The 27,235-nt window shown below is 40.1% G+C and overlaps 1 protein-coding gene across 3 annotated transcripts in view; it reads right to left on the bottom strand.

Annotated features, from left to right (window-relative positions):
• Window positions 1-27,235, bottom strand: part of SVEP1 (sushi, von Willebrand factor type A, EGF and pentraxin domain containing 1) — a 127,858-nt gene that overhangs the window by 82,554 nt on the left and 18,069 nt on the right. For all 3 annotated transcript variants that reach the window (XM_075021205.1, XM_075021206.1, XM_075021207.1), the window contains exons 2-3: window positions 25,928-26,183; window positions 24,546-24,722 (exon numbers count right to left, since the gene is read on the bottom strand). In XM_075021205.1, the coding sequence (XP_074877306.1) occupies window positions 24,546-24,722; window positions 25,928-26,183 (433 nt within the window). The remainder of the gene's footprint in view (window positions 1-24,545; window positions 24,723-25,927; window positions 26,184-27,235) is intronic.

Genomic DNA, 27,235 nt, shown 5'->3' with positions numbered 1-27,235 from the left:
ACACACTATACTTGCTAAAATGTATGAACCACAAACAATGAAGCAATTAATCAAAGCAACTGCTCCCTGAAGCTTTTTCACTCATTTATATCCCATTTAATATTTTTAACTCCATGCATCTACATGCACAAGCCTTAAAGAGTTTTAGGAGATGTCTTCAGAGGCAGGGAAAATGCATAGGTAAAAGGCACCTCTCACCTGACAGCTTCAGATTGGTTGGGTAAGTCTGAGTCTCACCTCTCTGCCTTGAATTCTATTCTTAAAGAAACCACCATAATTACCTTTATTTATTTCACAAGGATGGTGTGAGAAACAATGGAGTGACTAATTAACAGGTGCTGATAAAGTGAAGTATGGATTGCTTAGATTACTACTTGAAACAGAGCTCAAAGATACTTGTGCTGAAAAACATACCTCCTGATGTAAAGTTCAGGTAATATTAACACTGAAACCCAGCCAAAAAAGCTCTCATTTCATTAATTTCACTGTCTACATGTTTTCCTAATGGCCACACTTTCTATTGCAGACTGCAAGTCAGCCTTTGATTTCCTCCCCTCAGCACATTTTGTACCATCTGATGCAGCTCTGGATGGTATAGGGAACCGTACAACCATAAACATCCTCAAGTGCCTTCCTTCTTACATAGTCAGGTGTGCTCTGCTTCTGGAGCAAATCTCTCCTATTGAGGTATATTTCCTGGAGTTCACAGATTGTGGCAGTATCAGTCTTTTCTTTGGCAGATATTGGAACAGCTCTGTTTGTTCTAAGTTAGATGCTAAGATACTCTGACTCTTGTCCTCTTAATGAAAACAACTTCCTGCTTTCTAAGCAACTGGGGGAAAAAAAAAAAAAACCAAACCAAAAAACAAATGCAAAAGAAACCCCAGCTTTCTTATTCCTCATCTGTCATGTGAGAATTGACTTTCATAAGCCAAATTTTATGGATTATACCTTAAAAAATCAACTCATATGAACAGTTAGCATTTCCTCTTTCCAGAAGGAGTACAGTCTTTTGAATAGCTTCCAGATAGAATATTTTTGTTTCCTTTTCAGAAAAATTTGCAGTTTTATTTTGAAGAAAGCAACCGAGTGGCTAGCAGTTAAGTGGTGATTTTGGGTGCTGTAAATTGGCTTCACAAATCTGTATTTTAAACACACTTTTAAAAAGACAATGAAAATGCCTAAGCAGTAAAGGATGTAAGAACCAATCAAAGCATTTCAGGAAGGAGTAAGGGCAGAAAAATCCAGTCAGAATTAGAGCTGGGAATTCTTCATTATTGTTTTGCGACTTTCAGAAAAGCATTTGCAAAAAAATCCCTTTCCTATCGTTCACCTGCTCTTCCCACCCAAGATATTCCTCTTGGACTGTTACTGCTTCTTTGCCCTTCTTCTGTGGAGAAATCCCCTCCTTGGACATTAGGTCTCTGAAATATCTCTCATGCTTCAGATGACCACCTCCAAACTGGTCCAGTATCAGAGGTATTACTCTGAAATCTCTGAAATATTTCTTTCTGGCACTTTGCAGAAGTCTGTGTGCATCCTTGTTAAAACTAATTGGTATCCAGCACAAAGTGATAAAGTGCACCCAAAAGGATGCAGGAGAGTGCAAGTTAAGCATCACAGGGACCTGCTGTATGATAAAGCTGCCCTCCATGTGCCAGCAAAAGTAAATTAGTCTCTTCTGTTTTATGTGTGGCATATAAAACAACATCTAAAAGAAGTGTATCATTAAAAAACCCAACAAAACAACAAAAAAACAACCTAACTTCTCTCTTTCTTGCAACCGCACCTTAGATGAAGAAGCAGCAGCTCTTTCCTGTTTCTGTTTTGAGAACTATGGGATAAAAAAAATCACCTATTCTATGACGGGCATTTTTAACAACAAACCAAGCAATTTACTTAGGGCTTTGAATCAGTCTGGCTTCAACAAAAATGGTTCATTCTGAAATTACACTTACAATTTGCTCTTCCCAGTGAAGCAGCAAGAGGTAAATAATACTGTTATAACTGTTATTAATGTCTCTACTGGGAAAGACAAGTACCCCAAATGGCCTGATTCTTTTTGTATGCTTCAAATGCTTCCCACTGCCTTTCTAAAAAGTCGAACTACATCCTATCTTGGTTTTTATGTAGAATTTTCTCCAAGCCTGAGTCCCTGAACTGCTCATTGACCCCACATCTTCCCTAGATGTATTCAGCTACAAAAATCCACACAAGTTACATTCAAAATTTCCACAAGTTAACACTTGGTTACAGAGCTATTTCCAAGTGTGTGAGGTCACACAGTCTATCCTGTGATGCCAAGAGATGGTTTAAGAATGGAGCATAAGCATGCTGACCTCTGTGCATTTCCATGACAGCCGTAGAGGTTAGCCTGGCGACAGCTTAGGTTAAAACCATCCAAAATCAGCTGTGGAAGAGCAGAGCTTCAGCCATCTGTTGTAGACTGGACTTGTCCATACCTGACCCAGCTAGATGGCAGACCCATCCCCTCCTGCTCCAGACAGCACTACAGCATGGCCCAAGTCTACACACACCGATGCATTCAGAGGCAAGAGAGAACTCAAGGGGCAAGCACATCTGAAGAGCACACGTGGCCCCATCCACAACTGATCATACCGATGTCTCTCTGGGGTCTCTTCCAAGAATCACGCAGTGCCAAATTTTCACTGCATTCTAGTCACCAGTCTGCACTCACTGACATGCCCTCTATACCTGCAAAAACTGACTGCAGGGAGAGATCATCCTCTCCAGCGCTAACCTGTACAAACAATTTAAACTTTTTTTCAAGGCTTGCTTCCCCTTGCCAACAATGTGATGGTATAAAAAGGCTCAAAACAGTGTGTGAATGAACCCCAGTGTAAATAAGCATCAATCCAGCACTGTCAAGAATGACAAAAAAGGCAAGAATTTTTAAACGGGGAAACCATTTTAACAGTATCAGCCTTTAAACAGAGAGGACACTTATGTGCACATCTGTATGTATGATCTTCTCAACAAAAGATTTAACTACTGCCTATATGTGAACCATGTTGTTCTTTGCCCAGAGGCAAGGGGATGAACAAAGAAATGCTTTTTGTTTAATGTAATTCTCATCTTGAGACCAGAATAGTGAATACTGAGTTACACTGAAGGATTACCTCTTTGTTACAGGAATGAAAGGATATCTAGAAGCATTAGTGTGCTAACTCAAACAAGCACAGGCCCCAAGCTCCCCAAGCACACAAAGATGGCTCACACTGAAATTGTCATCAACCTGCTTTCATAAAATGGTAGATATTCACCAATGATGCACATTCAGATTCTATTGTCTGTGGTAATGACAGTGCAATAACCTTCTGATCAGAAATGCAAGGAAATAATGCATGCTTACTTCAGCATGCCTCCTGCATTTTCTTCCTCAGTTATACTCTCCTAGGTTATACAACTAACTGAAAAAATGTAACAAAATCCAGCACGTTTCTTCTGGTTTTGAACACTACAGGGCTTGATGACTTCTTAGGCCACCAAATGAATACTTTTTTTTTACTCCTTTATCTATCAAAAAAAAAAAAAGTTGTGCATAGAAAAGAAATCACTAAAAGGGAAATATGACACAGGCTTGCTACAAACAAAGACCCATGGGGTAGATATAAAAACACTGCAGTCAATGCATACATATTGACAGCATAACCATATGTCAAGACATTGCCTGAAGCTGAACAATGGACACGCAAAGTTAGGAAAGTCCACCAGGAAATCGAAGGACAGACTTCCAAGTTCAGCAGGAATTCTTCAGCTCTGCCTGCCTACAATAATGACAAATTTGATATTTTAATCTTCAAGCAAAAAGAATTTAACACTGTAAAAGTAACAACATAAAACCAGGTATATTTCAGAGATTCATCAAACACTTAACACATGTTATCCAGTTTGGCTTTTTTTAAACTGCAAATACTAAAGCCACTGGCAAAGTTAAGCCAACCATTATTGAACCCACACAATGGCAGGAAGACTCAAGTCTGGATTTAAACAGGTAGAGATCATGTGTCAAAGGGTTCTAATCTGTGACACAGGGTCACAATTCTTCCTCAGAATGTATGAGTACAAATATTACAGACAAACAATTCTGCCTTAGAAATTTAAATCTTTTAAAATCCTGGGAGAGCAGGAAAGCTCAGTTTCCTCTCCAACTACACTAGTGTATCTAAGTCACTGAAATGGAATTATTCTCCATTTATCCCAGTGTAAGAGAGAGGACATTCAAACTCCATGTATTTCAAAGCTTAATTTGAGGGATTTTGTATTTTCTTCAATATATAATTTCTCTCACTAACTACATTTACTAAGTAATCCCTGGCATGAGCTGTTCTTTCCACACTTTATGCTAATGAAGGATCCGATTAAAGGTTTATCTTTTGCAGGATATGGCAGGAATCAGCTAGGCAATATCCTGCTCTCCCCTGCATCAACCTGAGCTCTATTTGTACACTGCTATTGTGATGATTGTAGTCTCTAATTCTCATTTTTCCTCATACATGTAAAGCCTAAATGAAATGACATCTTGATACAAATCACAAATACATAAATAGTCTTTATAATTCAATCCCCAAACTTCTTAAGTGAGGAAAGCAAGCCTAGTTTCCATATAATCAAACTGATTTTATGCTACTGTAATTACTTTTATGACACTGAGTACATGGACATGCATTCAACATAATGAAGTGGTGAATCTGTCTCAGAATCAGAGTATACCATGAATACCTATTTACTGAACATACATGGGCATTCAACCTAGCATATGCTGTCTTGTACTTTTAGTCATTTGTTGGAAGTTATGTGGAAGATACAGTGTGTGCCTAGAACTACTTTGAATTATAGATCACAACAGGACAACCAAAACCTCAAATTAACTCACATTTATGCCCTTGGAGGAGAACTACAGCCTGAAGGTGTGGGCTTTCTCTCCCACTGCTTTGCTTCATCTAAGATTCTTGTGCCTTGGCAACAGCATAAAAATAAAAATAATTAGAAAATATGTCACCCTGGCCTTTGTGTGTGTGAAACAAGTACTGTGGTAGCTGTATTTGCCATCAGTCATTTTAAATTTGCCACCATGAGTGGGCCTGACTATAAAGCTTAGTTATTTTACTAAATAGAAGTAAAAACTTTCACAAGGAAGGAAGTACAAAGAAGTAACAGTACATTATTATGTGCTACATCTTTCTACCCTGACATTTGCACCTCTCATCCTGACAAGGTACTACACGATCAGATTTGCCGAAGGGGCAGGCACACCCCCTATTAGAAGAAGCACTAGGAAGAAGGGGCTGTTATGTATTCCCTGTGACAATGGCCTGCCTGCCAAATATATGTTTTACAAGGCTAATGCATGGTGTCACAGAGAAAATGGAGATCCCCGTTCCACACCAAGCAGCCAAAGACTTCCTGACGCTTTCCCGCCTACTGCTAAAGCAGACAAAGAGTTTGGGATGTCTTGCAGTACTAGCATGTAGTACTGCCTAACTCCCCCTCCTGCCTCCAAAACCCATTCTGCTGCTGCTGCACAGTTCATGAGTGGCGTCTGTAAGGGAAGAACAGGAATAACATGGGAGGCATACTGATTGAAGCCACGATTTCATGAAACTCCCCAGTTCCCTGCCCTCTCCATGTATTTCGCAGTGATATCTCTTGGCTGTTGCTCTAACTATTTTATTCTGCAAATGTGGGGCACCAATGTGCCCCAGGATTCTGTAATTTTCAAGTCTATTCTACTAAACCAAACAATGAACCGTGGTTGTGGGTTTCTCTCCTGGTGTTCACAAGCCAATAAACGCTCAGCTTGGGCCAGCAGAAAAAACAGATAACTCTGGCCTCTGAAATGCACCTCACTGGACCTGCACATGAAGATATTTAAGTCTGCTTCTCAAAGACTTTCCACACCCTGGGTCGCTACTGTAGAGACTGCATCCAGAAGTTACAGCTTTTGTTATCACATTTAAATTTGGGAAAGTGTTTTTTTTTAAAATCTCCTATACAGTAGGTTTGTCAGAACAGGCACTTCGTGCCCATGAAATGTCTTTGGAAAGCTAAGGAGAAAAAAATCTAAATCTTTGGCAGGTACTGTAATCCACCTTTTTGCAGTTTGCAACATGTATGGTGCCATAAAAAAACCCATGAGCCAGGAGCATGCTAGGATTACAGAAAGTAGGCAAGGAAGTGGCTTTAGTTAAACATTTGACATGTATGACTTGTACAAAGACTGCAAAAGAAAACCTTGAGCTTGCCTTTAAGTGTAGGGATCAGGGAAGGATTTCTGCTAAGTCTCAGCATGTTCTCCAGCTCTTTAATATCTCCTGTTATCCCTAGCATGCGCTCTGCATTAATTTCAGACAGCATTGAACCTGCTCATCCATCTGCTCTTTGTCAATATTCCTTAAGCATCCTTCTCACAGCAACATGATTAGCAATTTAACAAGCTAGATGTCTTCTCTGTTCCTATTTGATGTATTTTGCTCCATCTCTTTATCACATTTACAAATTTCTTCTCACTGGAGAGAGCAGGCTGAAACAAGTAAGAAGTTTAGCTTCTTACCTGATAGCACTTATACCTGATACATAGGGAGGGGTTCTCAAACCTTTTAATTGAGTTTACAGAGATCAAAACTGCAATACTCCTCTACCAAACAGTCTGCAGCATTTAGAATGACTCTGAGATGATCTAGCTCTAGAGCTTTAAGCACTTCTAACAGTCATAACAAACTTTCAGCAGAAAATAATTTGTTCACGATAAAAATGAGAATCTTGGATCCTCTCCCATGGGGCAGAAGAACTGGAAAATTGCCTGGAAGGAGATGCAGTCCCTTGGGTGAACATCCCATCTCAGTACCCCAAGCATATACAGTGTGGAGAACAGTCTGCCTGCTGAAGAAAATAAGCCCAAGAGCTATTACAGCTTGTAAAAGTTAGGACGCCTACAAGGACCTTCTTCCACAGGGAGGTCTGGCTGTGAGCCACAACTGTGCTGAGCATTCCTGGGTAGGCTTGGGGCCAGCACATTTAGATAGGATTACTGCTACGCAATGATTCTGACTGCAAAATATTCTCCTCAGTAATAGTAGCAGTACTGCGAATATACAGAAAATCCATTTATGCCCAGTTTTAAAACTTTTTTAAAAAGCAGACCAACTATTGTACATTTAAAACATGGAGAGTGCCTTAAACAGATTGATACTTGAACCACACGTGTGTTGCAAGGACACAGAGCTTTGAAAAGTATTTTAAATCTTTTACAATCATAAAAATAAAGACTACTATATACACTTTGATGGAAGGTAACTTCTCTCTTTGTCTCAAAGCATGTGGCTTACTCAGGAATGAAAAAAAAGAAAATCCTGATTCCATGTGCTGTACTGTAACTTAAAAAGACCCTACCCATGCTTCATTCAAGATACAAGTTCACAAGATTTATCCTGACAACTTGTGAAATTTGTGTACACAGAAATAGCATTCATGTATTGAAATGAAGCTTTTTTGGTTTAAATATCAGTGGCATTTTAGACAGTGTTTAGAGATCTGCTGTTTGCATAGACATCAAATCTAGCCTTGATGATACATTTGGAGGAAGTACCCAAAGCAAACATTAACATGCCTATTAGCTATGGATATCAGCTCATGCCAGCACTTTTGATTTTTAGAGCTTGGATACTGGTTTATGTCCTCATGCTCCTGCATATTTCTAAAATGTATCATGCTAAAAGTGTACAACAAATTCCAAAACTACAAAAAGATCTTTCTGGGAAGTTAACTTAATTAACTGTGTAAAGTTTGCCATGCAAATAGAGATTATTTATGAATGTATTTCTGTGCAAGTGAAGGTTTTGTGTCCAAAATTTCACACACAATCAGACCCTTACTTAAAAGGGGAAATCAAATCAATTCTGAAATTGCTTTGCTCAGAGCAGAACTACTATATAGTAGGGTTCTCTGGACATGGTCTTCACCATAATCACAGACACACATTCCTCAGTAAACCTTGATCACTGCTGATGTGACAGCACATCCTACTCTAAATAGTACTGTTCTAAGTGCCCTGGATCTCTGGATAGCTTCCTGCTATTTAAATAGATAAACACTGAAAAGGAACATCACCATCCTGTCCTAGGTGCACTTATTTGCCTTTTTAATATACTTGCTGTGAAGTTATATTTTTGCTTTTATATAACTGTAAAAAAATACAGACAGGCTGAAGTAAAGCAAATTCCATTAAAAAGAACCCCAAAATTTTGTTTAGCTAGTGCTAAACACAGATAACCAAATACCTGTTTCAGAGATCTAGTATCTGTCTTGTCTGAAGGCACTGAAAGCCCAGTTTTCTCTAGGCCTGGTCCAACCGCCGTATCACTTATCAAATTATTCTTCCTTTCATCTGACAGAAAGGGTTCTGGGTCAAGAAGGAAAAGGGAGGGCAAGGAAAAAGACACATTTGCAGAGTGGGATTCAAATCAGATGCAGGGAGCAAAGTCACTCCATACTTTTTCTTACTTTTCCATTACTCCTCATTGTACCAACAAATCCACCGATCCATCACCTCCCTAACAGGATGGACTAATAAGCAGCTACTAGATGCCCAAAGGGCCAAAATTATCCCTAGACCAAATCCCAAGTGATGGCATCAGAAGAGCAAAAAAGCTCCATCTGGGCTGTACTATATGCTGCTTGGTTAACTTCCGCGTGAGCTAGACGCACACACTGGAAAGCAAGAAATAGTCCTCCTTTATCTACAACTGGAAAGAGGAACTACTTGGAAAGAGAGAAGTCTGAGCTGGTGCTAGGGAAAAAAAACTGATTCCTTAACAACTCCTGATGTGCTACACCCAGAGGAAACTGGACAGAAGTTGGAATCTACTCCACTGCCTGCAACTCTTGGGACATGCTGAAATCACCACAAATCAGCCAGCGCTTGCTCAGCATAGCCTACACTTTCTGCCAGAAGCAGGGACCAAGACTGTCATGTTACACAGCTAACTCAACAGATCACCTTCTCCTGGGATTCCTCAAAGGTAATTTTAACCAAAATAATGGATTTGAGTTTAGAAGTTGACAAAGCATGCACCCCAAGCTTCACAGCACTGATATGTTTCTGCAGTGAAGAACATGCCTGGTGGTTCAAGATCCATTTCCATTGTGTTCACCTACTCAGCAACTTGAACAGTTTTGTGTTCAATGATTCTTGGGACTTAGGACTGTAATTAATAAAATGGCTCTCTGGTCAAACTGAATGAGCAAACTGGCTTTCCTGAGAGCAGCAAATTGCATAAGGAATCCAGAAGAGTCAAAGACTCTACATCCTCAGATTTTCTCCTTCTCATTCAGGCAAAAATTGTGAATTTGCTCTCCGGCAAAATATTAACAGAACCTTGTATGGTCCTGAATTATTTTACTAGTCTAATGTGAAACATTCCCTTTCTGCTGTTGCCTCCTACACCCCCATTCCCAGAAGCTGTTGGTGCATAGGATCATGAAGAAAAAAAAACCGGATACCTATTTCTGCTTCCTTTCTCTGCAGATCAGAGTAGTTCCAGTTGCTGAATCACAGATGGGGAATGCAGCAAGTAAAAGCTATTATAAACAGGAAAGTGAAGCCGTTTCTGCCAGACCCTCAATAAACTGTCACTACTGCATTAGGTGCCAAACTTGGCCTCTTTTCCACATCCCTTATTTTTATCATTAAATATACTTTTCAACAACAGTGATTATACTCCTATTAAGGAACGTTTCTGAGCACTGAAGATTTAGCACATGACTGTGCAGATGGAGAACATATGTCACTACTTCCATGTTTATTTACTTAGCAGCCCAGGCTAGGAGTCAGACAGTTTTTGGTTAACTTAAGAGAGCTGAAGCACATGCACTGGCTCAGGCCAGTAATCAGACAATAAAAAGTGGTGGTTTTGCCAATTGTTTTTTTACATATTGTGAAACTAGCCCAGCTATCCCTGTGTAGAGTTCAGTAAACTGTTTTAATCTCAATGTTACAGTTTCTGCTTAATTCCTGGAATCACTACCGATACCCATGATTTACTGTGAAAAATGCCACAAATCCCATTCTCCATTCCTCATGCAAAACCTTTATGGAAACTGACAGGATCTCCTGAATTTTTTTAAAATTATCTAAATATGTACATCAAAATAGAGTTGCATTTATAGAAAGCAAAAGCACTGAGAGAACAACTACATCACTATGCTCACTATTAACCACTTCTTGCTCAAGAAACATTAGAAGAGTGACTGCTTCTCACTTTACTTCCCCCATTTTCCCTTGTCCTTCTCCTCTCTCATTTCTTTGCAAGACATAAAGGAATTCCTTAAGGAGAGATCTGATTTGTGCTAAAGTAATGTCAGCTGCAAGCAAAAGGACTACCTCAGATTGGAACTAAAGGAATGTGTTTTAAGTACTAAATCCTGTGCCTGCCAACAAAATAAACTTTACTACTGCAAAAGCTACGGTAAAAAAGATTAAAGATAAAAAAGATTATGTTGCAGTACCACAACCAAATACACAGCCTTAGTCCTCAGTCTAATAAAGCCTCCTTCTGTGGAGAACCTCCATTAAAACATTTCTGAACAACACCTTGGCATCCCCCTCTAGACAGCGATAACCTAGTATCCATCTCTTAGCCACTCTGCAAAGACCTAACCTTTTGCAATGCAGGAGTTCTCCCATAAAGCAGGAATCCCTGGCTAGTGAGTCATGTGTTCATAAGGCCCATTCTTGCTCAGTATTGACCAAGCATGTGCTAAAGTAGCAACCTGCAATTGTTTAAACTAGAATGAAATAGCCTAGTGCTGTTGCCGCCAGAAGGGGAGCAGGGAAACAGCAGTGAGATTCTTCCAAGAACTGTCAGGTGCTCAGCCTCTCTGTACATCAAAGTGAAACTGTGCTCTGTGTCCCACTTCCCCATCTTCATCTCAGCTTCAAGGGTATTTTTTCCACCTTGAAGAAACAGAATCACTTCTTGTTCTCTTTCTAAAGGGCAGTGACGTCCTTTCTATGCTTTGGGAGGAAAAAGGTCTGCCACACTTCTCGTCCTACCTTCTTCTCCAAATGCATGCCCTTTTTCTGAACTCTTTTGCCATAAACAAGGCCATCTACACCTGCAGAGATGTAGAATAAGAAGGAGGGAACATTCTTAACTGCAACCTGAAGCAAGAAAAAAACATAACCAGCAATAATGATTAAATCACTGATGAATGGACCTAGGAGTTATGTTTATTGAACCACTGATTTTTAGCTAGAAAATCTATTCCTAAACAGCACTTGATTCCAATTAGTTAGGTTCACAAGATAATTAATGCTGTCTAAAAATAACCCAGTTTTTCCTGAGTTGGAGCCAAGTTCTTGGCTAATTTCTTGCACTTTTGCAGATTGTGAACCAGTGAGGGATGCAAATGACAGATGATAAACTACCTCTCTGATGTAGGAATATATGAGGCATTGCACTTTCTACTTCAATGTAGGAGGCCTCGCCAAAATGACCTTAAAACTAGTGAGAATAAATCAATCTCTAACATCACTGGGAGTGAAATTTAAGATGTTACAGGCAACTTTGTGAAGCGTCACATTCACAGACCTTGAACTTGTTACTTTTAAAATTTGTCAGTGCTTCAGCCTTGAGGCAAAAAACAAACAGCTGTAATCCATCACCTGCATCTTGAGGGATAGGTCGTAAAAAGGAGACGGGGGGAACAAGAAGATAGGAGGGGGCTTCCCACATGTTCTCAGGGTGCAAGTTGCCTTCTTGCCTGCGACACAGTCGAAAGTGTGCAGGTAGCTGCTGAAGAACTGCTGGTGATGGTGAAGAGCTATCAGGAGAGTGAAAACAGCAGAATCCTCGAGGTTGGCAGAGCATGAGACATCCTTTGTCAACCAGAACTGAGGGCCATGCAAACCATGCTCTTGGGGCCACAGTATATGTCAGTACTGCTTCTAGGCCAAACTCTTCTGGCACCTAGACTAGGACAGCCATTATAGTGCATGAGTACCAAAAAGGAGCATCACTGCTAAGTAGTGGAAAAGGTAGGAATGAAGGTAACCCTCAGCTACTGTTATATTAAAGAGATGCTGGCAGAGGGTGCCTCAGTGTCTGAGCCCGGTATGCTCCTTCTTATTCCAATTTTTTTGTGATCACATTAATTCTGTTCTCATGGGTTTGGACTGTGAGCACAAGGTGAGCTACTGGTCCGCCTAAAAAAGTCATACATGAATACAGCTTGGCTACTCCCATTGCTGAAATTGACTCACTAACAAAGACCAAGTGTCTTTGCCTTTGTGTATTCCTGTGCCATGACCTAACCACCACCGCTGCGCTGCCATCGGGACAGTTTTGTGAAGTGTTTTTGGCCAACTGGGAAGAATATGGGTGCTCACAAAAGTACCGTGTTTTAAAAAATGGTGTTGTATTTTGTAAGGCATTGTATTTTGAATTTCCATTAAAAAATAAAAGAGAGCAAAATTTATATATGTGTTTTACTCCTCTACAATTCACATCGCATAAAATTGAAAGGAAGGGATTTGCAAGTGACTGCATATTTTGATCCTCACTATGTTGAGGCAAAGGCTTAGACTCTGAAAAGAGGGAAATTGAATATTTGCATTTCAGGCGATATTCTTTGCCAGGCTGACAACAGAAACAGGGCTAGAGGACGACAGTATATTTAGGTATACAAAGTAATGCCTCTGTGAGATAGATAATAATGGAAGTCCAAAAGAAACACCAGCTTAACTACACATAGCTATTCTGGTGTATAACCATGAGGTTTGGTAAGCATTCCTTATGTTCTGTGTTGACACCAAGACTCCTCAGAATAAGGCTACTCAGCCTCCCACTCTCCTTGTACTTAGAAAAACCTAGTCCTGTGAACTGAGTTACTTGAAAGAGTAACTTTTGCAGCACTTCATATTCCTGCAGGCAAACCCCTCTTCCATACCCTCTGTCTTGAGACCTATGGCACCTCTGTGCCACAGAGGTAAAAAAGATGCAGAAGATTTAAACTAGTTAGCTGCTGCATTTAAAGGTACTAGAGCACCTCTACACTGGCCTGGACTCCCCAGAGTGAGTACACACACTGTTGCTGCTGTGAGACACATGGGGTTTGTCTCCTAAAGTTATTGCAGCAAGCCTTAACAGACTGCTGTTCCCAGGCCTATGTAGGCTTCACAGGATGCTCTGAGGGCAGCAGATGGGCAAAGTGTGAAATGAGGGACAGGAAGAGAAAACACAGTAAGAGGCCAACATTCTCCTCCAAAGCTCTAGGTGTTTTTACACAGACATTAAACTCAGAATATAAATATAGGCCCTTAAATTAATGTGACTTAGAGTATTCTCAGCCCATGTAGATGTATGTGTTTCTGCGCTCCACCAGCACACTGAGATTTCCTCTCTCTCTCTCTCTCTCCAGTTTTTAATACCACCTATGTGTATTTCCAGGTAAGAGTTTTCCTAGGGGAACACAGTCAGAATGTAGCAAGCACTTTTCCATCATAAAAACTGGAGCTGAAGGGAAGCCTGACAATAGTAATAGGAATGTTATAGTCTGGACTATTCTGTGAAGCCCTAACCAACAAACAGGCTGGAATTAATAGCAATAATCTGTGAAAAAAAACCATGCGGCATTAGCAGTCATAACGTAGGAAAATTCTTGTACTTTATCTTCTGGCATTCTTGCTTGAGAAACAAACTACAAGGAGATGGAAACTTTGCATGGGTATTTACTATGGCATTTACAAGGGAACACCCTTTGTTTGAACTTTCTGGGCCAAAAATCGACTTATTTTTTAGCTATCCTCAGTATGTTTCTTTTGCTCTCATGCAAGAAAACCGAGCAGATTTGCCTCATGGCCAGGAGAAGGAGCCAGATCTTAGGTTGTTATAGTAGTGTGCAGTTCTGCGTAAAATCAGTACAGCTGCACACACCTACACAGAAGGAGATTTTGCCATTCCTCTACACTTTACACTAATGAAAAACTGCAAGTTAGTGCTTAATCCTATTGGGTTTTGTTTCAGATCTGTCAGGTCCAAATTACAACTGAACAACATGACTACAATTAGACTACATGATTAAGTTATACACACTTCTGTAAAACTAATCTTTCTCAACTCCCCACCCCCCGCAAAGGTCCATTCATTCTTCCCATTCTTGTGGAGGAAAACACTTCATATTTAATAAATTTCAAACTAGGGAGAAAATATTCAACTCCTCAAACTACCTTCAGATGTCAGCCCTACTAAAACATCTGCACTGGAAGTGTGAGTTGCTGGTCTGGCTTTGTTTTGCATGGTAACAAATTAAACCCTAGGGTTTTGGCCTGAAGAGGTTCCCATTTCTGAGCAGAGTCCTGATTTCTGTTTTCATCAAAACACCAATAAAACCAGGAGAAACCAATTTCCTGTTTGATGAGACTGATCTGTGTTGCTGTTTTTTCATTCTCAAGAGACCCAGTCACACTCCACCATGCAGTCAGCACTTTCTGGATGAGAAGGTTGGGCCATCTGCAGGAGATTTGAGAGTGACAGAAGAAAACAGGGCTGCTTACAAGACGGCAGACCAAACTGCTCCCATCCATTCTGGCTGTTGAATACCTGGTAGATAGATTAAGCTTATCATAAAATGTCTGCAACCTATTTGCCCTAATTCTGCTCCAAGTTGAGTGGGCTTTTGCCTCTTTTCATCATGGTGTTTTTTTCCAGCATCCTCTACCTGCTGCCCACTGCCTTTGCTGGAGTGGTACCAGAGTCAGAAGTATTTCTGGACTGCTGTGGCTGAAGAAACAGAGAAATGTGCACAGCAGGAGGAAGCAAGGAGCATAGCTGCAGAGGACAGAGAGAGAGGGCTTCTCACCTGGAATTGATTGTGAAATGATCTGAAGAACCTGCCAGACAATTTTCCACTGAGAACACGGAGAAGTCAGCTGGACAGGACTGAACAGGAGAGGCAACAGAAAGGCAGGCCATCTCATCCCTTCTCACTACTATCTTTACTCTGTTATGATAGTAGCGGCCAAATGGACAGAAGGTAGTGGAAGGAACATCTATATTGCCTTTTGCATAAATACCCCTTGAAAGACTTTGTTGAGGTCAAAATCTGCAAACAGATGACTTATTTAACTGTGGGTTACCTTACAAGTTAATTGTAGCACAGATTACATCCTGGGAAAGACTTAAGTACTTAAAGGTGATGTTTTGGAGCCCTAGGGAGCCACTAGGGACAAAATAGTTAATTAAAATAAGCTCTAAGTCTCCTAACCTCTCTCCTCATTTCAATAATTAACACTCTTTGCTGTATACTGCCATGTTATTTTATCCCTGCTGCACTCTTTCCAGAATTCTTATTTTTTCTTCTCTAAGACAAAAGCAACTTAAAGGCTCACAGAATGCTAAGATGTCTGCTTTTAATTTGTGAGACTGGCACAAGTTCAGGAATAGTATGTGTGTGCACTTGTCTATGAAAACATTCTGGCTATGTGTTTCTGAAAAGGTAGTGAAGACAAGATGACATCATGTAATCCATAGGGGTAACCAAAGAATGTTGTAGTAAAAACCTTTTCATTAAGGGATTCAATGGACAGACAATTCCTCCATTAAGTGCCTGGTATGATACAAGTCCCAATCCTGAAAATGATCCTCAAATCTGCAAGACCAGTCAAAAAATCTGTGACAACTGGCTGATGAATGTTTCAGTCAGTTAAGGAAGACATGTTCAGCACAAAGTTTGTAAACTACCCACTTCACCTGGGATTGCACAGCTGGAAAAGGATGTTTTCAAACAAGGAAGGCAAGACAGCCTGCTTTTAATCCTGTCTAGAGACTCAAGGCAAAGCCCAGGCTTAACAGTAAAGGTTTTACAGTCATTTAACTAAAGGCTAAACCTAGCTGGTGCTGTATTTACACTTGGAGCCTTCTTCACTGTGACAGCCGCCTGCAATGATTACACTGTGGCCAAAGGACAGCCTGGTAGCTCCAGGGAGGCCCTAAGTCTGATCAGCACAGAAACCTGGAGACTAGTTCTATGTCATGTCTATTTCTGTCCAGAGCATGGTTTCTGCTACTCTCAAGCCCTGCAGATGGTTGATTCTTCTCCTCTAATTGCACATATGAACTTTGGCCAGAGGCTGTATTTTCATGACATTCTGAGGTGATCAGGACAAGTCACTTCCAAGATAAGGAAAAAAGGGTAACTTTTCCATCACTTTCCAACTCTCCATCAAGTTTATTTCAGAAATAGCTCTGTACTTAATACAAAAGAAAGAGTCTGTTTTGGCACAGGAACTTATTTTCTAAAGCCTTAGATGACATCTAGTTGGAAAGGATGAGACGTTTTTCAATACTTCACACAGATGTAAAATTACACACCTCTGCTTTTCTGGTCTGCACATGTCAAAACTAAATCTGGGTTTTCACCTTCACCCTAAAACTTCATTTTTAAAGAATTTCCTCAGAAATGGTGCTGGTATATCCAGAAAACTTTTCTGTTGGTGGTTTTTGGTTAGTTTTAGGGTTTCTTTCTCTGCTACAGTTCAGTTTTAAAAGCAAAGGAAACAAGCTACATGGTGCAGAGTTAGAAAAATTCTACACCAAAGAAACATCATTTTCCATATTAGCTATCATGTTACTTAAAATTTTTACTTTTGCAACAGAAGATATATATAAGTTGATACATAAGGCCTGGAGAAGAGAGAAAAATGAGTCACTCAGTTCCAAGGACTTGATCCAAAACTCATTAACACTACTGGAAATACTCTTATTCACTTCAACAGGCATATCAAAACTAAGGATATGGTTAAAAAAACACCAGTAGCTGCACATATAATTTGTTTAGGTGAAAAAAACTTGTACCAAATTAACCATGAAAAGCTCCTTTTTTACATTTTTCCAAGTGTTTTGGGTTTGTGTGGTGGGTTTTTGGTAGCAGGGGAGGGGCTGCAGGGGTGGCTCCTGTGAGAAGCTGCTAGAAGTTTCCCCAGCTCCAAGTTGGACCCACCGCTGGCCAAGGCCGAGCCCATTGGTGATGCTGGTAGCGCCTCTGGGAGAACAGATTTAAGAAGGGAAACCTGCAGTGGGGGAGGAGATTGGAATGTGAGAGAAGCCCCTGTGCAGACAGCAAGGTCAGTGAGGAAGGAGGGGGAGGAGGTGCGCCAGAGGAGGGGATGCCCCTGCAGCCCGTGGTGGGGCAGCAGGCTGTCCCCCCCAGCCCGTGGGCAGCAGATGCCCACCTGCAGCCTGGGGAGGATCCCACGCTGGAGCTGGTGGATGTCCCCAAAGATGGCTGTGACTCCATGGGAAAGCCCGTGCTGAAGCAGTCTGTGCCTGAAGATTGCCCCGCGGAAAGGACCCAGACGGAGAAGTTTGTGAAGGATTGCAGTCTGTGGGAGGGGCTCACGTTGGAGAAGTTTGTGGACAACTGTCCCCCGTGGGAGGGACCCTACGGTGGAGCAGGGGAAGAGTGAGGAGCCCTCCCCCTGAGAAGGAAGGAGCGGCAGAGACAACCTGTGATGAACTGACCCCAACCCCCTTTCCCCATCCCCCTGCACCGCCGGAGGGGAGGAGGTAGAGAAAATCGGGAGTGAAGCTGTGCCTGGGAAGGGGTTGGGGGAAGGTGTTTTAAGATTTGGTTTTACTTCTCAGTATCCTTGTTTTGATTTGACTGGTAGTAAATTAAATTGATTTTGGTTTTTCCCCAAGTTGAGTCTGTCTTTTGCCCATGACTATAAGTGGTGAGTGATCCCTCCCTGTCCTTGCCTCGACCCCCGAGCTTTTCTTTATATTTTCTCCTCATCCCACCAGGGCCAGGGCGGGGGCAGGAGTGAGCAAGCAGCTTTGTGGTGCTTTGTTACCAGCTGGGTTTAAACCACGACATCAAGCAAAGCCATTGGTTAAATGTTAAAACTTTTACACTTCTATGATGATTTGGAAAGCTCACTGTCTGTCTCTAGAGTTTGTTAAAGAGTTTTTCTGATGGACTGAATCGGAATTAAAATTCCACTTTGGAAATGATGAGGTTCACATAATCTTAAACAAAATAACAATCCTCCACCAAAACAAAGGAAAACCCCCAAGCAAGTCTGCATGATCTTCCCCAACTGAGTTGTGAATACTTAGATCACAAAAGAAAGAAAATAAAATCCCAACCTCATCAGGTTTTTTTCCTAGTTACATTTATAAAATGTATAGTTAAAAAAAAAATTAAAATTGTTTTGCTACTCTTTCCCTTCAAAGGTTTCACATGGGGAAAGCAGATCACAGCAGTTTTACAATACTGTAAGGAACACTTCAGCAAATGACAAAACCTGTTAACACTTCATACACACTGTGCCTTAGGAACCTTTTTGGTATCACTCTGTCAGTACAAGGTCATAAGGCTTCAAGGAGTAAACTCATCGAAAGAAGCTTCTACTGCCAGAAATGCCCCGTCTTCATAAAGCAGGTTGTACCGGTGGGAAACAAACTACTTAGGTGCCAGAAGCCACTTAAAATGCAAGCAAAACTACTGTAGTATCATGCAAGCTAACATTCATTTCTGTCAGTGATTCCTACCAAAAAAACCCCCTACCTGACATGAAGGATTTACTACCATTATGCTTTTAAACTACCAAGCCAAAGGAATTTCTCTCTATTGTGTGCTCCATTTTGAAAAATCTTGCAGCATCCAAATCCTTTTTTATACTCAGCCTTTGCTTTGCTTCCTATAGCAACAAGCAGGAGAATCTCTACCTGAATTTCCAAAAGCAAAGCAGGAAATACTGGGCTTCAGGGGACAAATTTTTGAGAAAGCAGATTTCAATGCAAAAAATCTGGAAGAGCATGACTGGATGCTTCCAGATGTATTTATCTTCTACACAAAATATCTGTAAAAGCCATCTTCTACAGTCTTTATGCAAACAATAATTATGAACGTTTTTGCTTTTTTTTTTGAAGTCTTAACAAGATTTATTTAAAGATAATTAACCTACTAAACTTCCATTGCCTTGTCTATAGCACTTGCTTCCTATATCCACCTTTCTCATCCACTTGTCTTCCAGTACCCTCAGTGGAAAACCAGATCGATTTACATTTCTCCTGTACGTACCCATCATGATGTTATGATACCCTCACTAGAAAAACACAGTCATTTACATTTCTTCTGTATTTAATCATCACGATGTTATGCTCAAATTGTTACCCATAGTGAATCAAACAAGATTTATAAGAAAAAGAAAAAATACACAGAATGATAGTGAGGAATGTTTTTGCAAGTATTAATTAGGCATCAATTCAATGTTGCTTAGTCATGGGTATTTTGCATCCTTCCTCTTGGTTTACATTCCTGCTTTCTTGTTTTCTCTTCTCCTTACGTGACAGCCAGTCATTTTAACTCAGTAAATTCACAATAGAACCTCTGCATATTATCACAGACAAAAAGCCACCGAAGAGAGGCTGTAACAGAAGAAGGCTCTGCTCAGGAGCAGCATTTTTTAAAAATACAAATCACAAATAAAAGAGTAAAGTATACAAAGGCATCTCATCCCCTAAAAGGGTTACAGAAAGGGGTTCATGATTAGACATCTGTTAAGCAGAAAGGGAGAATCACTGACTGACAGGTGTTGTACTCAGAGCAAAGGCTCCACAGTCAAGCTTTTCTGTCTCTACAGTAGATAAGTCCAACTCCAAGTGTCTCCAAACTGCTCATGTTTTGTAAGCATTAATTAATGCTTCATTATGTACTTCCTTGCCTAGCTGTAATCCAAGTTTTTCCAACTCATTTAAAATTTTTATTTGCTTTCTTCTTTTGGTTATCAAGATCTGCACATTTATGTGGCATAAGGTAACACACTAGCAGCCATTTGACATTTTTCTCAAGGACATGCTCCTTTTTCAATTTGCCAGTTTTCAATGGCTGCAGGTCTCAGGAGAAGCCTTCTTTTAGTGAGAGCTAAGCTAGAACTGAAAAGTATTTTTCTGATTTAGAAATAAAAAACAAAGGAGAGAAGAGGAACCAAACGAAACTCCTCTTCAGTTTTAAGATGCAGTTTCAATAGATCAAAGTATGAAGTGGCACTGCCTTGTGAGACAGCAAGAAACTAAGTTCTAAGAGCTTGAAAATCCACAGTTCTGTGAACTAATTCAAACCTTGAGATTCAACAGGCAAATTTAGCCTGAGATTTCACTATGGCTGGAGACATTTTGTACACTCTCTTTTTCACACTCCCTTTCTTGTTCTCTTTTCTCTCCTTGTCTGTAAATTACTAGTGGAATCTCAGAGTGCTGCTGGTGGTTTTCCTCCAGATCCATGACAGGCACCTGCTGAAGGGTATAGTGTATGTTATGATACATGTTGTTAACTCTGGATGCCTTGGGGCTTGGAGGGATCTTGTAAACTTAGTGAAAATTTCCATGTACAGTATGACAAGTTCAAGATGGTTGGCAAAGCTTCATTAAGCCTGTAACTCCTCTGGAGTAGTTAAAGAAACACCTCCGTAAAAGGAATATTGAGAAAGGGTAACCCAGCTTCCAGGGGGTGGAAGCTCCTATCAAATGGAAGGGAGGAAGGACACAGCATGGCAGAAGAGAGGTTTAGCTTTCTTTGACTAGGCCATTGGAATCACCACTGGAATTAAAGTTCTTCCTGTCTAAGAAAATAACTGCTAGCAATGTATTAAACACAAAATATATATTATTTTTCCTAACTAGAAAGCTATCCAACTCATGAACATCAGGTTTTGGTTTGCATTCTCAACAGGAACAAACCTGAAAATCTCACAGAAAAAAATGCTCAGATGAAAATTGGGTCCAAAATCCAAGAAACCACAAAATGCAAATCTCCCCTGCCTTGCTGGACCTATATTTCTTCAAAGTTTAAAGTCTTTTCAGTGAACGTGTTCTGAATCAAAATTTGTAAAAAAAAGTGTTTTCACATGATTTCAGGTTTCATTGGAAAGGCTCTTTACAGATCCATGTGCTGTTTTGTAGACAAAACTGTTGCAGATGATAACTGATAATGCTGCATACTCCTAAATCAAAGCCTAGGCAACCTATTGAGTACTTACACATATGGTGAGATTCTACACTTCAATAATTATACCCAAGTAGTGGACCAAAAACAGATGAAAGAAGGAATAACTAGCATAGACCACAATTATTTCATTTACTAGTTCTGCCCTGCCATCTTCTTGGATACCTTGTGCTGCAAAAAATGGGGTCCATATGTTAAATAAAAGGAACTACTGGTTGTAGACAACAGTTTCCTGACCTCCCCAATAACTGTGGCTCTGCTTAGGAGGTAACTTATGAGATGAACATGATGGCTATCATCCTTTAGTTGCATCATCATGAATCCAAAAGGTCATGCAACCCAAGAGCCCACTTAAAAAAGAACTTTCTCTGGAGAGTCTTGCTGAAAAACGTGTGAAAAGGCTGTGTTAAAGACATACTCCCTAACCTCCTAAGACAGAGAAGAAGATACAAATGGAGACCCGGACATTTGTTTTACTTTTCCACAGAACAAGCAGTTGACTTGAACAGCCCACCTTTTTATTCGTGGAACGGGAGACACAGATAGTGGAAATCACAGATTTATTTTTGCTGACCTATGCAATTTTTTTTGGTTGAAACTCAGCATTTGTAATCAAGGAAAGGAAGGAGATAAAAAACTGAAGCGTTATTGAAGAGGGGGTGTTTCTGTACTTTACAATACCTGGGACTGGTTATGATACTGCCTCTGGTTTTCCTCTTTCTCCCTTCCTTTGTCACAACTGTCACAGATGTCTCTGGCTGCATGAGGCTCTTACTGTGGGCCAAGAAGCTTTTGTTTGGTTTGCTTTTTAAAGTAGAGAACAGTCAGTCTGTTCTTCTTTCTGTGGCACATCATCAACAATATTACAAAGAACACGAGGGGGACACTGAAGCCAATTCCTGCTTTTCGGCACAAAGCATGTGGCTCGTGTTTTATTTTATGGAAGATTTCTAGAGAGTGTTTTCAGGTAATTAGGAAAGTAAAGAACTGTTGTCATTTTTACCTAGTTATTCTGATGCCTCACATTTGAAAACATAAACGACAGTAAGGCAGTATAATGCCTAAGCACAAAAGCATACAGAAAATAACCACAGAAAATAACTAAAATACCAAAAAGAACAGATACGCCTCAGAAGAATAATCTCCCACCTTAATGAAAACTCTTTAAAAAAAGCCTTACTGTGCTAAGTAAACATAGGCTAGTAGAGTATCTGCAAGTTTAACCAATTAAAAGCTAAAAGTAGTCCAATTAACATGTAAGTCCTGTCACTGTAAACTTGCCAAAAGTCCTCCTGCACATTATACAAGGAAGAAAAGTTAAGATGCATTCTTAAGATTCCTTATGCTTTACAAATCCACAGCTATGCTCAGCTGGGAAATGTTAAAACAAAGTTGGAATCCTTTTCAGAATAAAAGATTTAAAAATATGCTGTTTCTCCTTTAAAGAACACACGTTGCCTTTTGTTTCTGTCTGTCTTAAAGAAGAATACAGTAGTTGAGCAGAGCAGACGTACTTTAAAGAACAGGATTGAGTTATTCAGGTCAAATTCTCCCTAAAATATATGTATGCATCTTCAATTATCTTCACATTTACAGCAGATGGTTGCAATCATCAGCTTATTTGCAGTGTATCTAATACCAGCCCTTTTTAAAAACTTATTTAAGAAGCACCTGCTCTTGATGTCAATACAAAACTTTCCTCTGCAGCTGCGAAGTACCCATTTAAAGAAGTCAGACTTTTATTATTTTTGGTGGCACTCAAAAGGTATCCTCACCCCATCAAAAGATCCTTTCATGTAAAAAGGGTAGCTGTAAAATGGTAGGCCTACTATCTTTAGAAATAGCTCAAAACAATATTTAATGATTCAAGTTATTGATAGAGGCAGAAACGTTGCATTTATTTTGTTCAATAGGTTATTAAGGCACTCGAGGTATAGGAAATTGACTTGAATTACAAAAGAAAAAATTAAGATGAAAATTTTATTTTTTGTGAAATAAAATAGAATTACAATTGAAAATAAGCAAAATAGAACAGTGTATCTTTGCTTAGAGTTAACCGAGCACACAGGGAAGCTGCACCCACTTACATAAAATAGGACTCTGATCCAATGTGCCAGTGCTAATATCGACTCTTAACTACATTCCTCTACTCATGTTGCACTCAAACCCCAATGAATTCCTACTTACGTACTTCTCTTAATACAGAACAAAGGAAAGATGCTCCAGAGGCACAAAGTGAACTGCAAAGTGATAACTGGCAGGGAGTATAATACAACAGATTAACTTCCCAACACAAACACTGGGGTATATCTCAGTCCTTTCTTGCACTGGTGAGACACAACACCTTTCCCCCATCATGTGCTTATGTATAGTCTGGATCCCTCAGTATATCCTTATAATCCTCCTCGTGCAGGCGTACAGCCATCACAGACTCTGTTAAACCTTCCCCTGAAGGAGTTCTTTAGCTTCTAGTCACAAACCTGCCTGTGTCTATTCTCTGAACAGAACTACCAACTCTTACAAGTTGTATCAAGAGACTCTCTACATGTAACGAAAATCACATTTAAAAAAGCAGGATGGCTCTCAAACAGCTATACAACCATGATCCATGTATCGACTGCACTTAGTTCACATCTCATGAGGAAACATCTCATGAGAACTGTGATAAGCAGGATATAAGGGAGAATATAAGAAGGCAAACAAGATCAATATAAATATTGTATTTTTCTCCTAGCTGAGAAATATTTAAGTACTCCTTTTGTCCAGCTCACAAAACAAATATAACAGAGTTCAGATATGCTCTGACCATTTTGAAACCTTCGTCCTAGAAAAATCAATGGAGTTGGATAAAACCTGCATACCTTCTCTGACAATAAAGACATAAAGAACTGTAAATAGTTGTTATTTCAGCTGCAGCCTTTGAATGCATACTAGTAAAAGGACTTGTCCAAAAAGCAGTAACAACAATAAGCTTAGCAAAATGTGATGACAAGTTTCTGTTTAGTGACCTAAAGCCTTCTTCCTCATCAACATGAGGGAATTAAAGAGTACTTAATTGACTCTAAGTTTTGCCAAGGATTTATCCTGCAAAGATCCGCATATACAGCCCGTCTCCAAACAGGAAACTTTATAAAAGTTCATAAAGTGATCAGCAAAATTCATGAAGGAAAAATTTACTAAGAGCACTTGAGGGCAAAAGACATTACCTCAGATTTGGTAAGGTCTAGTCACAAATTGTTGGGGGGCTGCGTTTTAGGGAAGTTTTACTGTGTCAGAACATTTGCCCTATTCTTACCTCTTCCTGTGTATCTCTTTGGGCTGTTGCTGGAGACAAGGTATGAGGTGAATTTGACTGCTAGATTGCATGTCTTCAGCCAGAGAGAGTTTTCCAACAGCCTCAGATGCATTCTGATCCAGGTACACAGTCATAATCCCAAACAGAGCTTTTTGCTCTCAACTAGGTTAGCCACATATTCAGGACATACAGAGAAACCCAAACACTGAGACATGAAACTCACCTGTGCATTCATGTTGTAGTCCTTTCCCATAGTATCCTTTTTCACAGATGCACTCAAACTGGCCAGTGTGAGTGCCGCATTTACAGCTTGCCATGATGTCGCAGCAGTTTTCATTTGCCTCACAGAGATATGAACAATGTGATATATCTTCTTGGATATAGCTGCCAGAGGGCAGATCTGAAATAGTATCACTTTATTAACAAAAAATCCAAACAAAAGTCCCCCCACAGCCTGACATGTCATTAATGAAATGTTGCTTAAAACCCCTAGGTTCCAGTTCTAAGCAGTAGTGATGGCAGCATGAAGCAGAGCCTTGCTACACTCCAATTGTAAAAAAAAATGGGTGTTCTTATTCTGGAAAAAGGCTCACTGAAATCCATGGTGCAAGATCCTCAAGTTTTCCCACTCAGCTTCACCTGCGCCTAACACGGTCAGAATGCAGTCTCACTCCCAACAGAAGCTGCTGAGACAGGTTTTCCTGACTTTGGTGGATGCCGTCTTTGGCATCAGGAGAGCATTTGGACATGGCATGTATTACCAGTTGTCATACTAAAAAAAATAATCTTTCCTTCAGCACATTCACATAGACCAATTAAACCTTACCTGGAACAAACAGAATGGCAGTAAAGCACACTACTTATGTAAAAGTAGCATGCTTTTCAAAATTAAATGTAGCAAATAAATGCTAATGGCTGGTCTGATGCATGTTCTAAGCCTCAATCAAGCAGCACTGGCTTACAAACTAAGATCTAGTCATGTGTTCTCATTTGTTAGTCTAAACTTACTCTATTTTTCAGGAAGAACTTTTTTTTTTTTAATATGGTGGATTAAAAAAGGATGAAAACACAGTCCAAACTCTCTTTCCACCCCTTGCTCTTTCTAGTTTTACTGAATGTATAAGGTCATAAACATAAACCGAATCTACTCTTATACACAGACATCTAAATCAGTTCTGAACAGGTTAGCTTTAGTTGCTGTGTAAAATATCAACAGGTATTAAGGGTAGCCTTAAGGTGTGTACTAGGTGCCTCTTTTGGACAACCATGTATCTGACTACAAAGTTCATCTATTCAAGCAAAAGTTACACTGGCCCAAGACCATAGTCTGTTCTTGGGGGACAAAATGGTGAGTTGAATGGAGGTTAAGTATGTATATAGCAAGGAGGAGAATTTGGCTCACAGTTTGTTGATGATGAGTTAGTCAAACAAACAGTTTATCCTTTTACCTGAGGATGAACACCTCTGCTAGAAAGTAAGAGGAAAAATAAAAAATAAAAAAAAGGTATCAACACTACATGAGACATAATTACAAGACAGTACTAGAGATCTTTCTATTCAGACTTCTCTGCTCTCTGTAGACTTCTGAGGTTAGTACATTAATACCTTCATGAAGAGCCCTGCGTGCCAGAGCTTCAAACTCAGTAAAACTGTGAAGAAGGTAACAGTGATCTTCTTTTGGATGGGATGCCATGTCATTCAGTTCTCTGATATTTCCCTGCCATATGCCGAAGGTGAAGATCTCCACTCCAAATTCACGTAAGGATGCTGCAATGGGTCTTGGGTCTCCCCCATTGGAATATCCATCAGTAATGAGAAATATCACCTTTGTGGCATTTCCACGGGCATGCTGCAATATTTGCTGGAAAAGAAAATGAAATTGCACACCTCAGCAAAGGGTTAGCAGCGATTGGCCTGTACAGTACTTCCTCCATGATGTGGCTCCTTTTATTTGAATTATACAGCTAGATCAAGTCCTTGCAAGACCACTCACTGTAATGAAGATCAACCATCTGCAAGTAGATCCTGTGGTTAGACAAGGCCAAACACTGAGTCACACTTCAGATGGTCACAGTCTGCACAACCCCAGAAATCATGGCATGATCTGAAATGAGACACATTTCACACTGACTGATAAAAGTCACCCATGCGTCAGACAGCAATGATCCTGAAGTGCTTGAGCAACTTCATTCAGACTTCAGTTTGAATAGGTAATACAAACATTAAAAATCTAGTGCAAGACCCATGGGACCAAAGTTCAGATGCTGCCAACTGCCTCAGTGTCATGGGAGTGACGTGGATGCATATCAGCTACCAGTTTGGACAAAGCCTCTACAATTTGTAATGGGTAACTAAGAACAAAAAGTATTTTATTAGGGATTACTTTGCTCAAAAAAAATCCACAGATCTATTGGAGAAATTGTAGGGACTGACAGATCAACAAAAGGTGAAGAATCAGTCAAAACCACAGATATAAATGTTGAAAACAGTTCTCAATAAGGCATCTATGAGCAGTTAAAGCTTCCACTGTCATTATCTAGCCACAGGCTTGGGAATTATTTATTTCCACATGTTCCTTCCCACTTTCCATCTACCATTTCCTCATCTAAAAGGGGAAATCTACTGAACTTCTGGAAAACAAAACAGTGCCTGTGTCATTCTCTTCCTATATAAGGCAGATGGAAAAGAGCTATCTACCTAGTAAGCCCACAAGAAATGTAACAGTGTATGCATAGACAGAGAACATGCCACAGAGCGTGTACATACATGTGCATGGGTATGAAGGAAAAGGTAGTGAGATGGGAGAGATTCTGTCAGGAACAGTAGTCTTAAAAAAAAGCATCTCAGATACCTGATGTGCAATGCAAAATACAGCTGTGCCCAATGAGGTTTCATAAGTCTCTCTCTATGAAG

Source organism: Buteo buteo, chromosome Z (assembly GCF_964188355.1).
Source record: "Buteo buteo chromosome Z, bButBut1.hap1.1, whole genome shotgun sequence".
NCBI lineage: Eukaryota > Metazoa > Chordata > Aves > Accipitriformes > Accipitridae > Buteo > Buteo buteo.
Note: the sequence above shows the minus strand (reverse complement) of the source record. Positions and strands in the feature narration are given on the sequence as shown.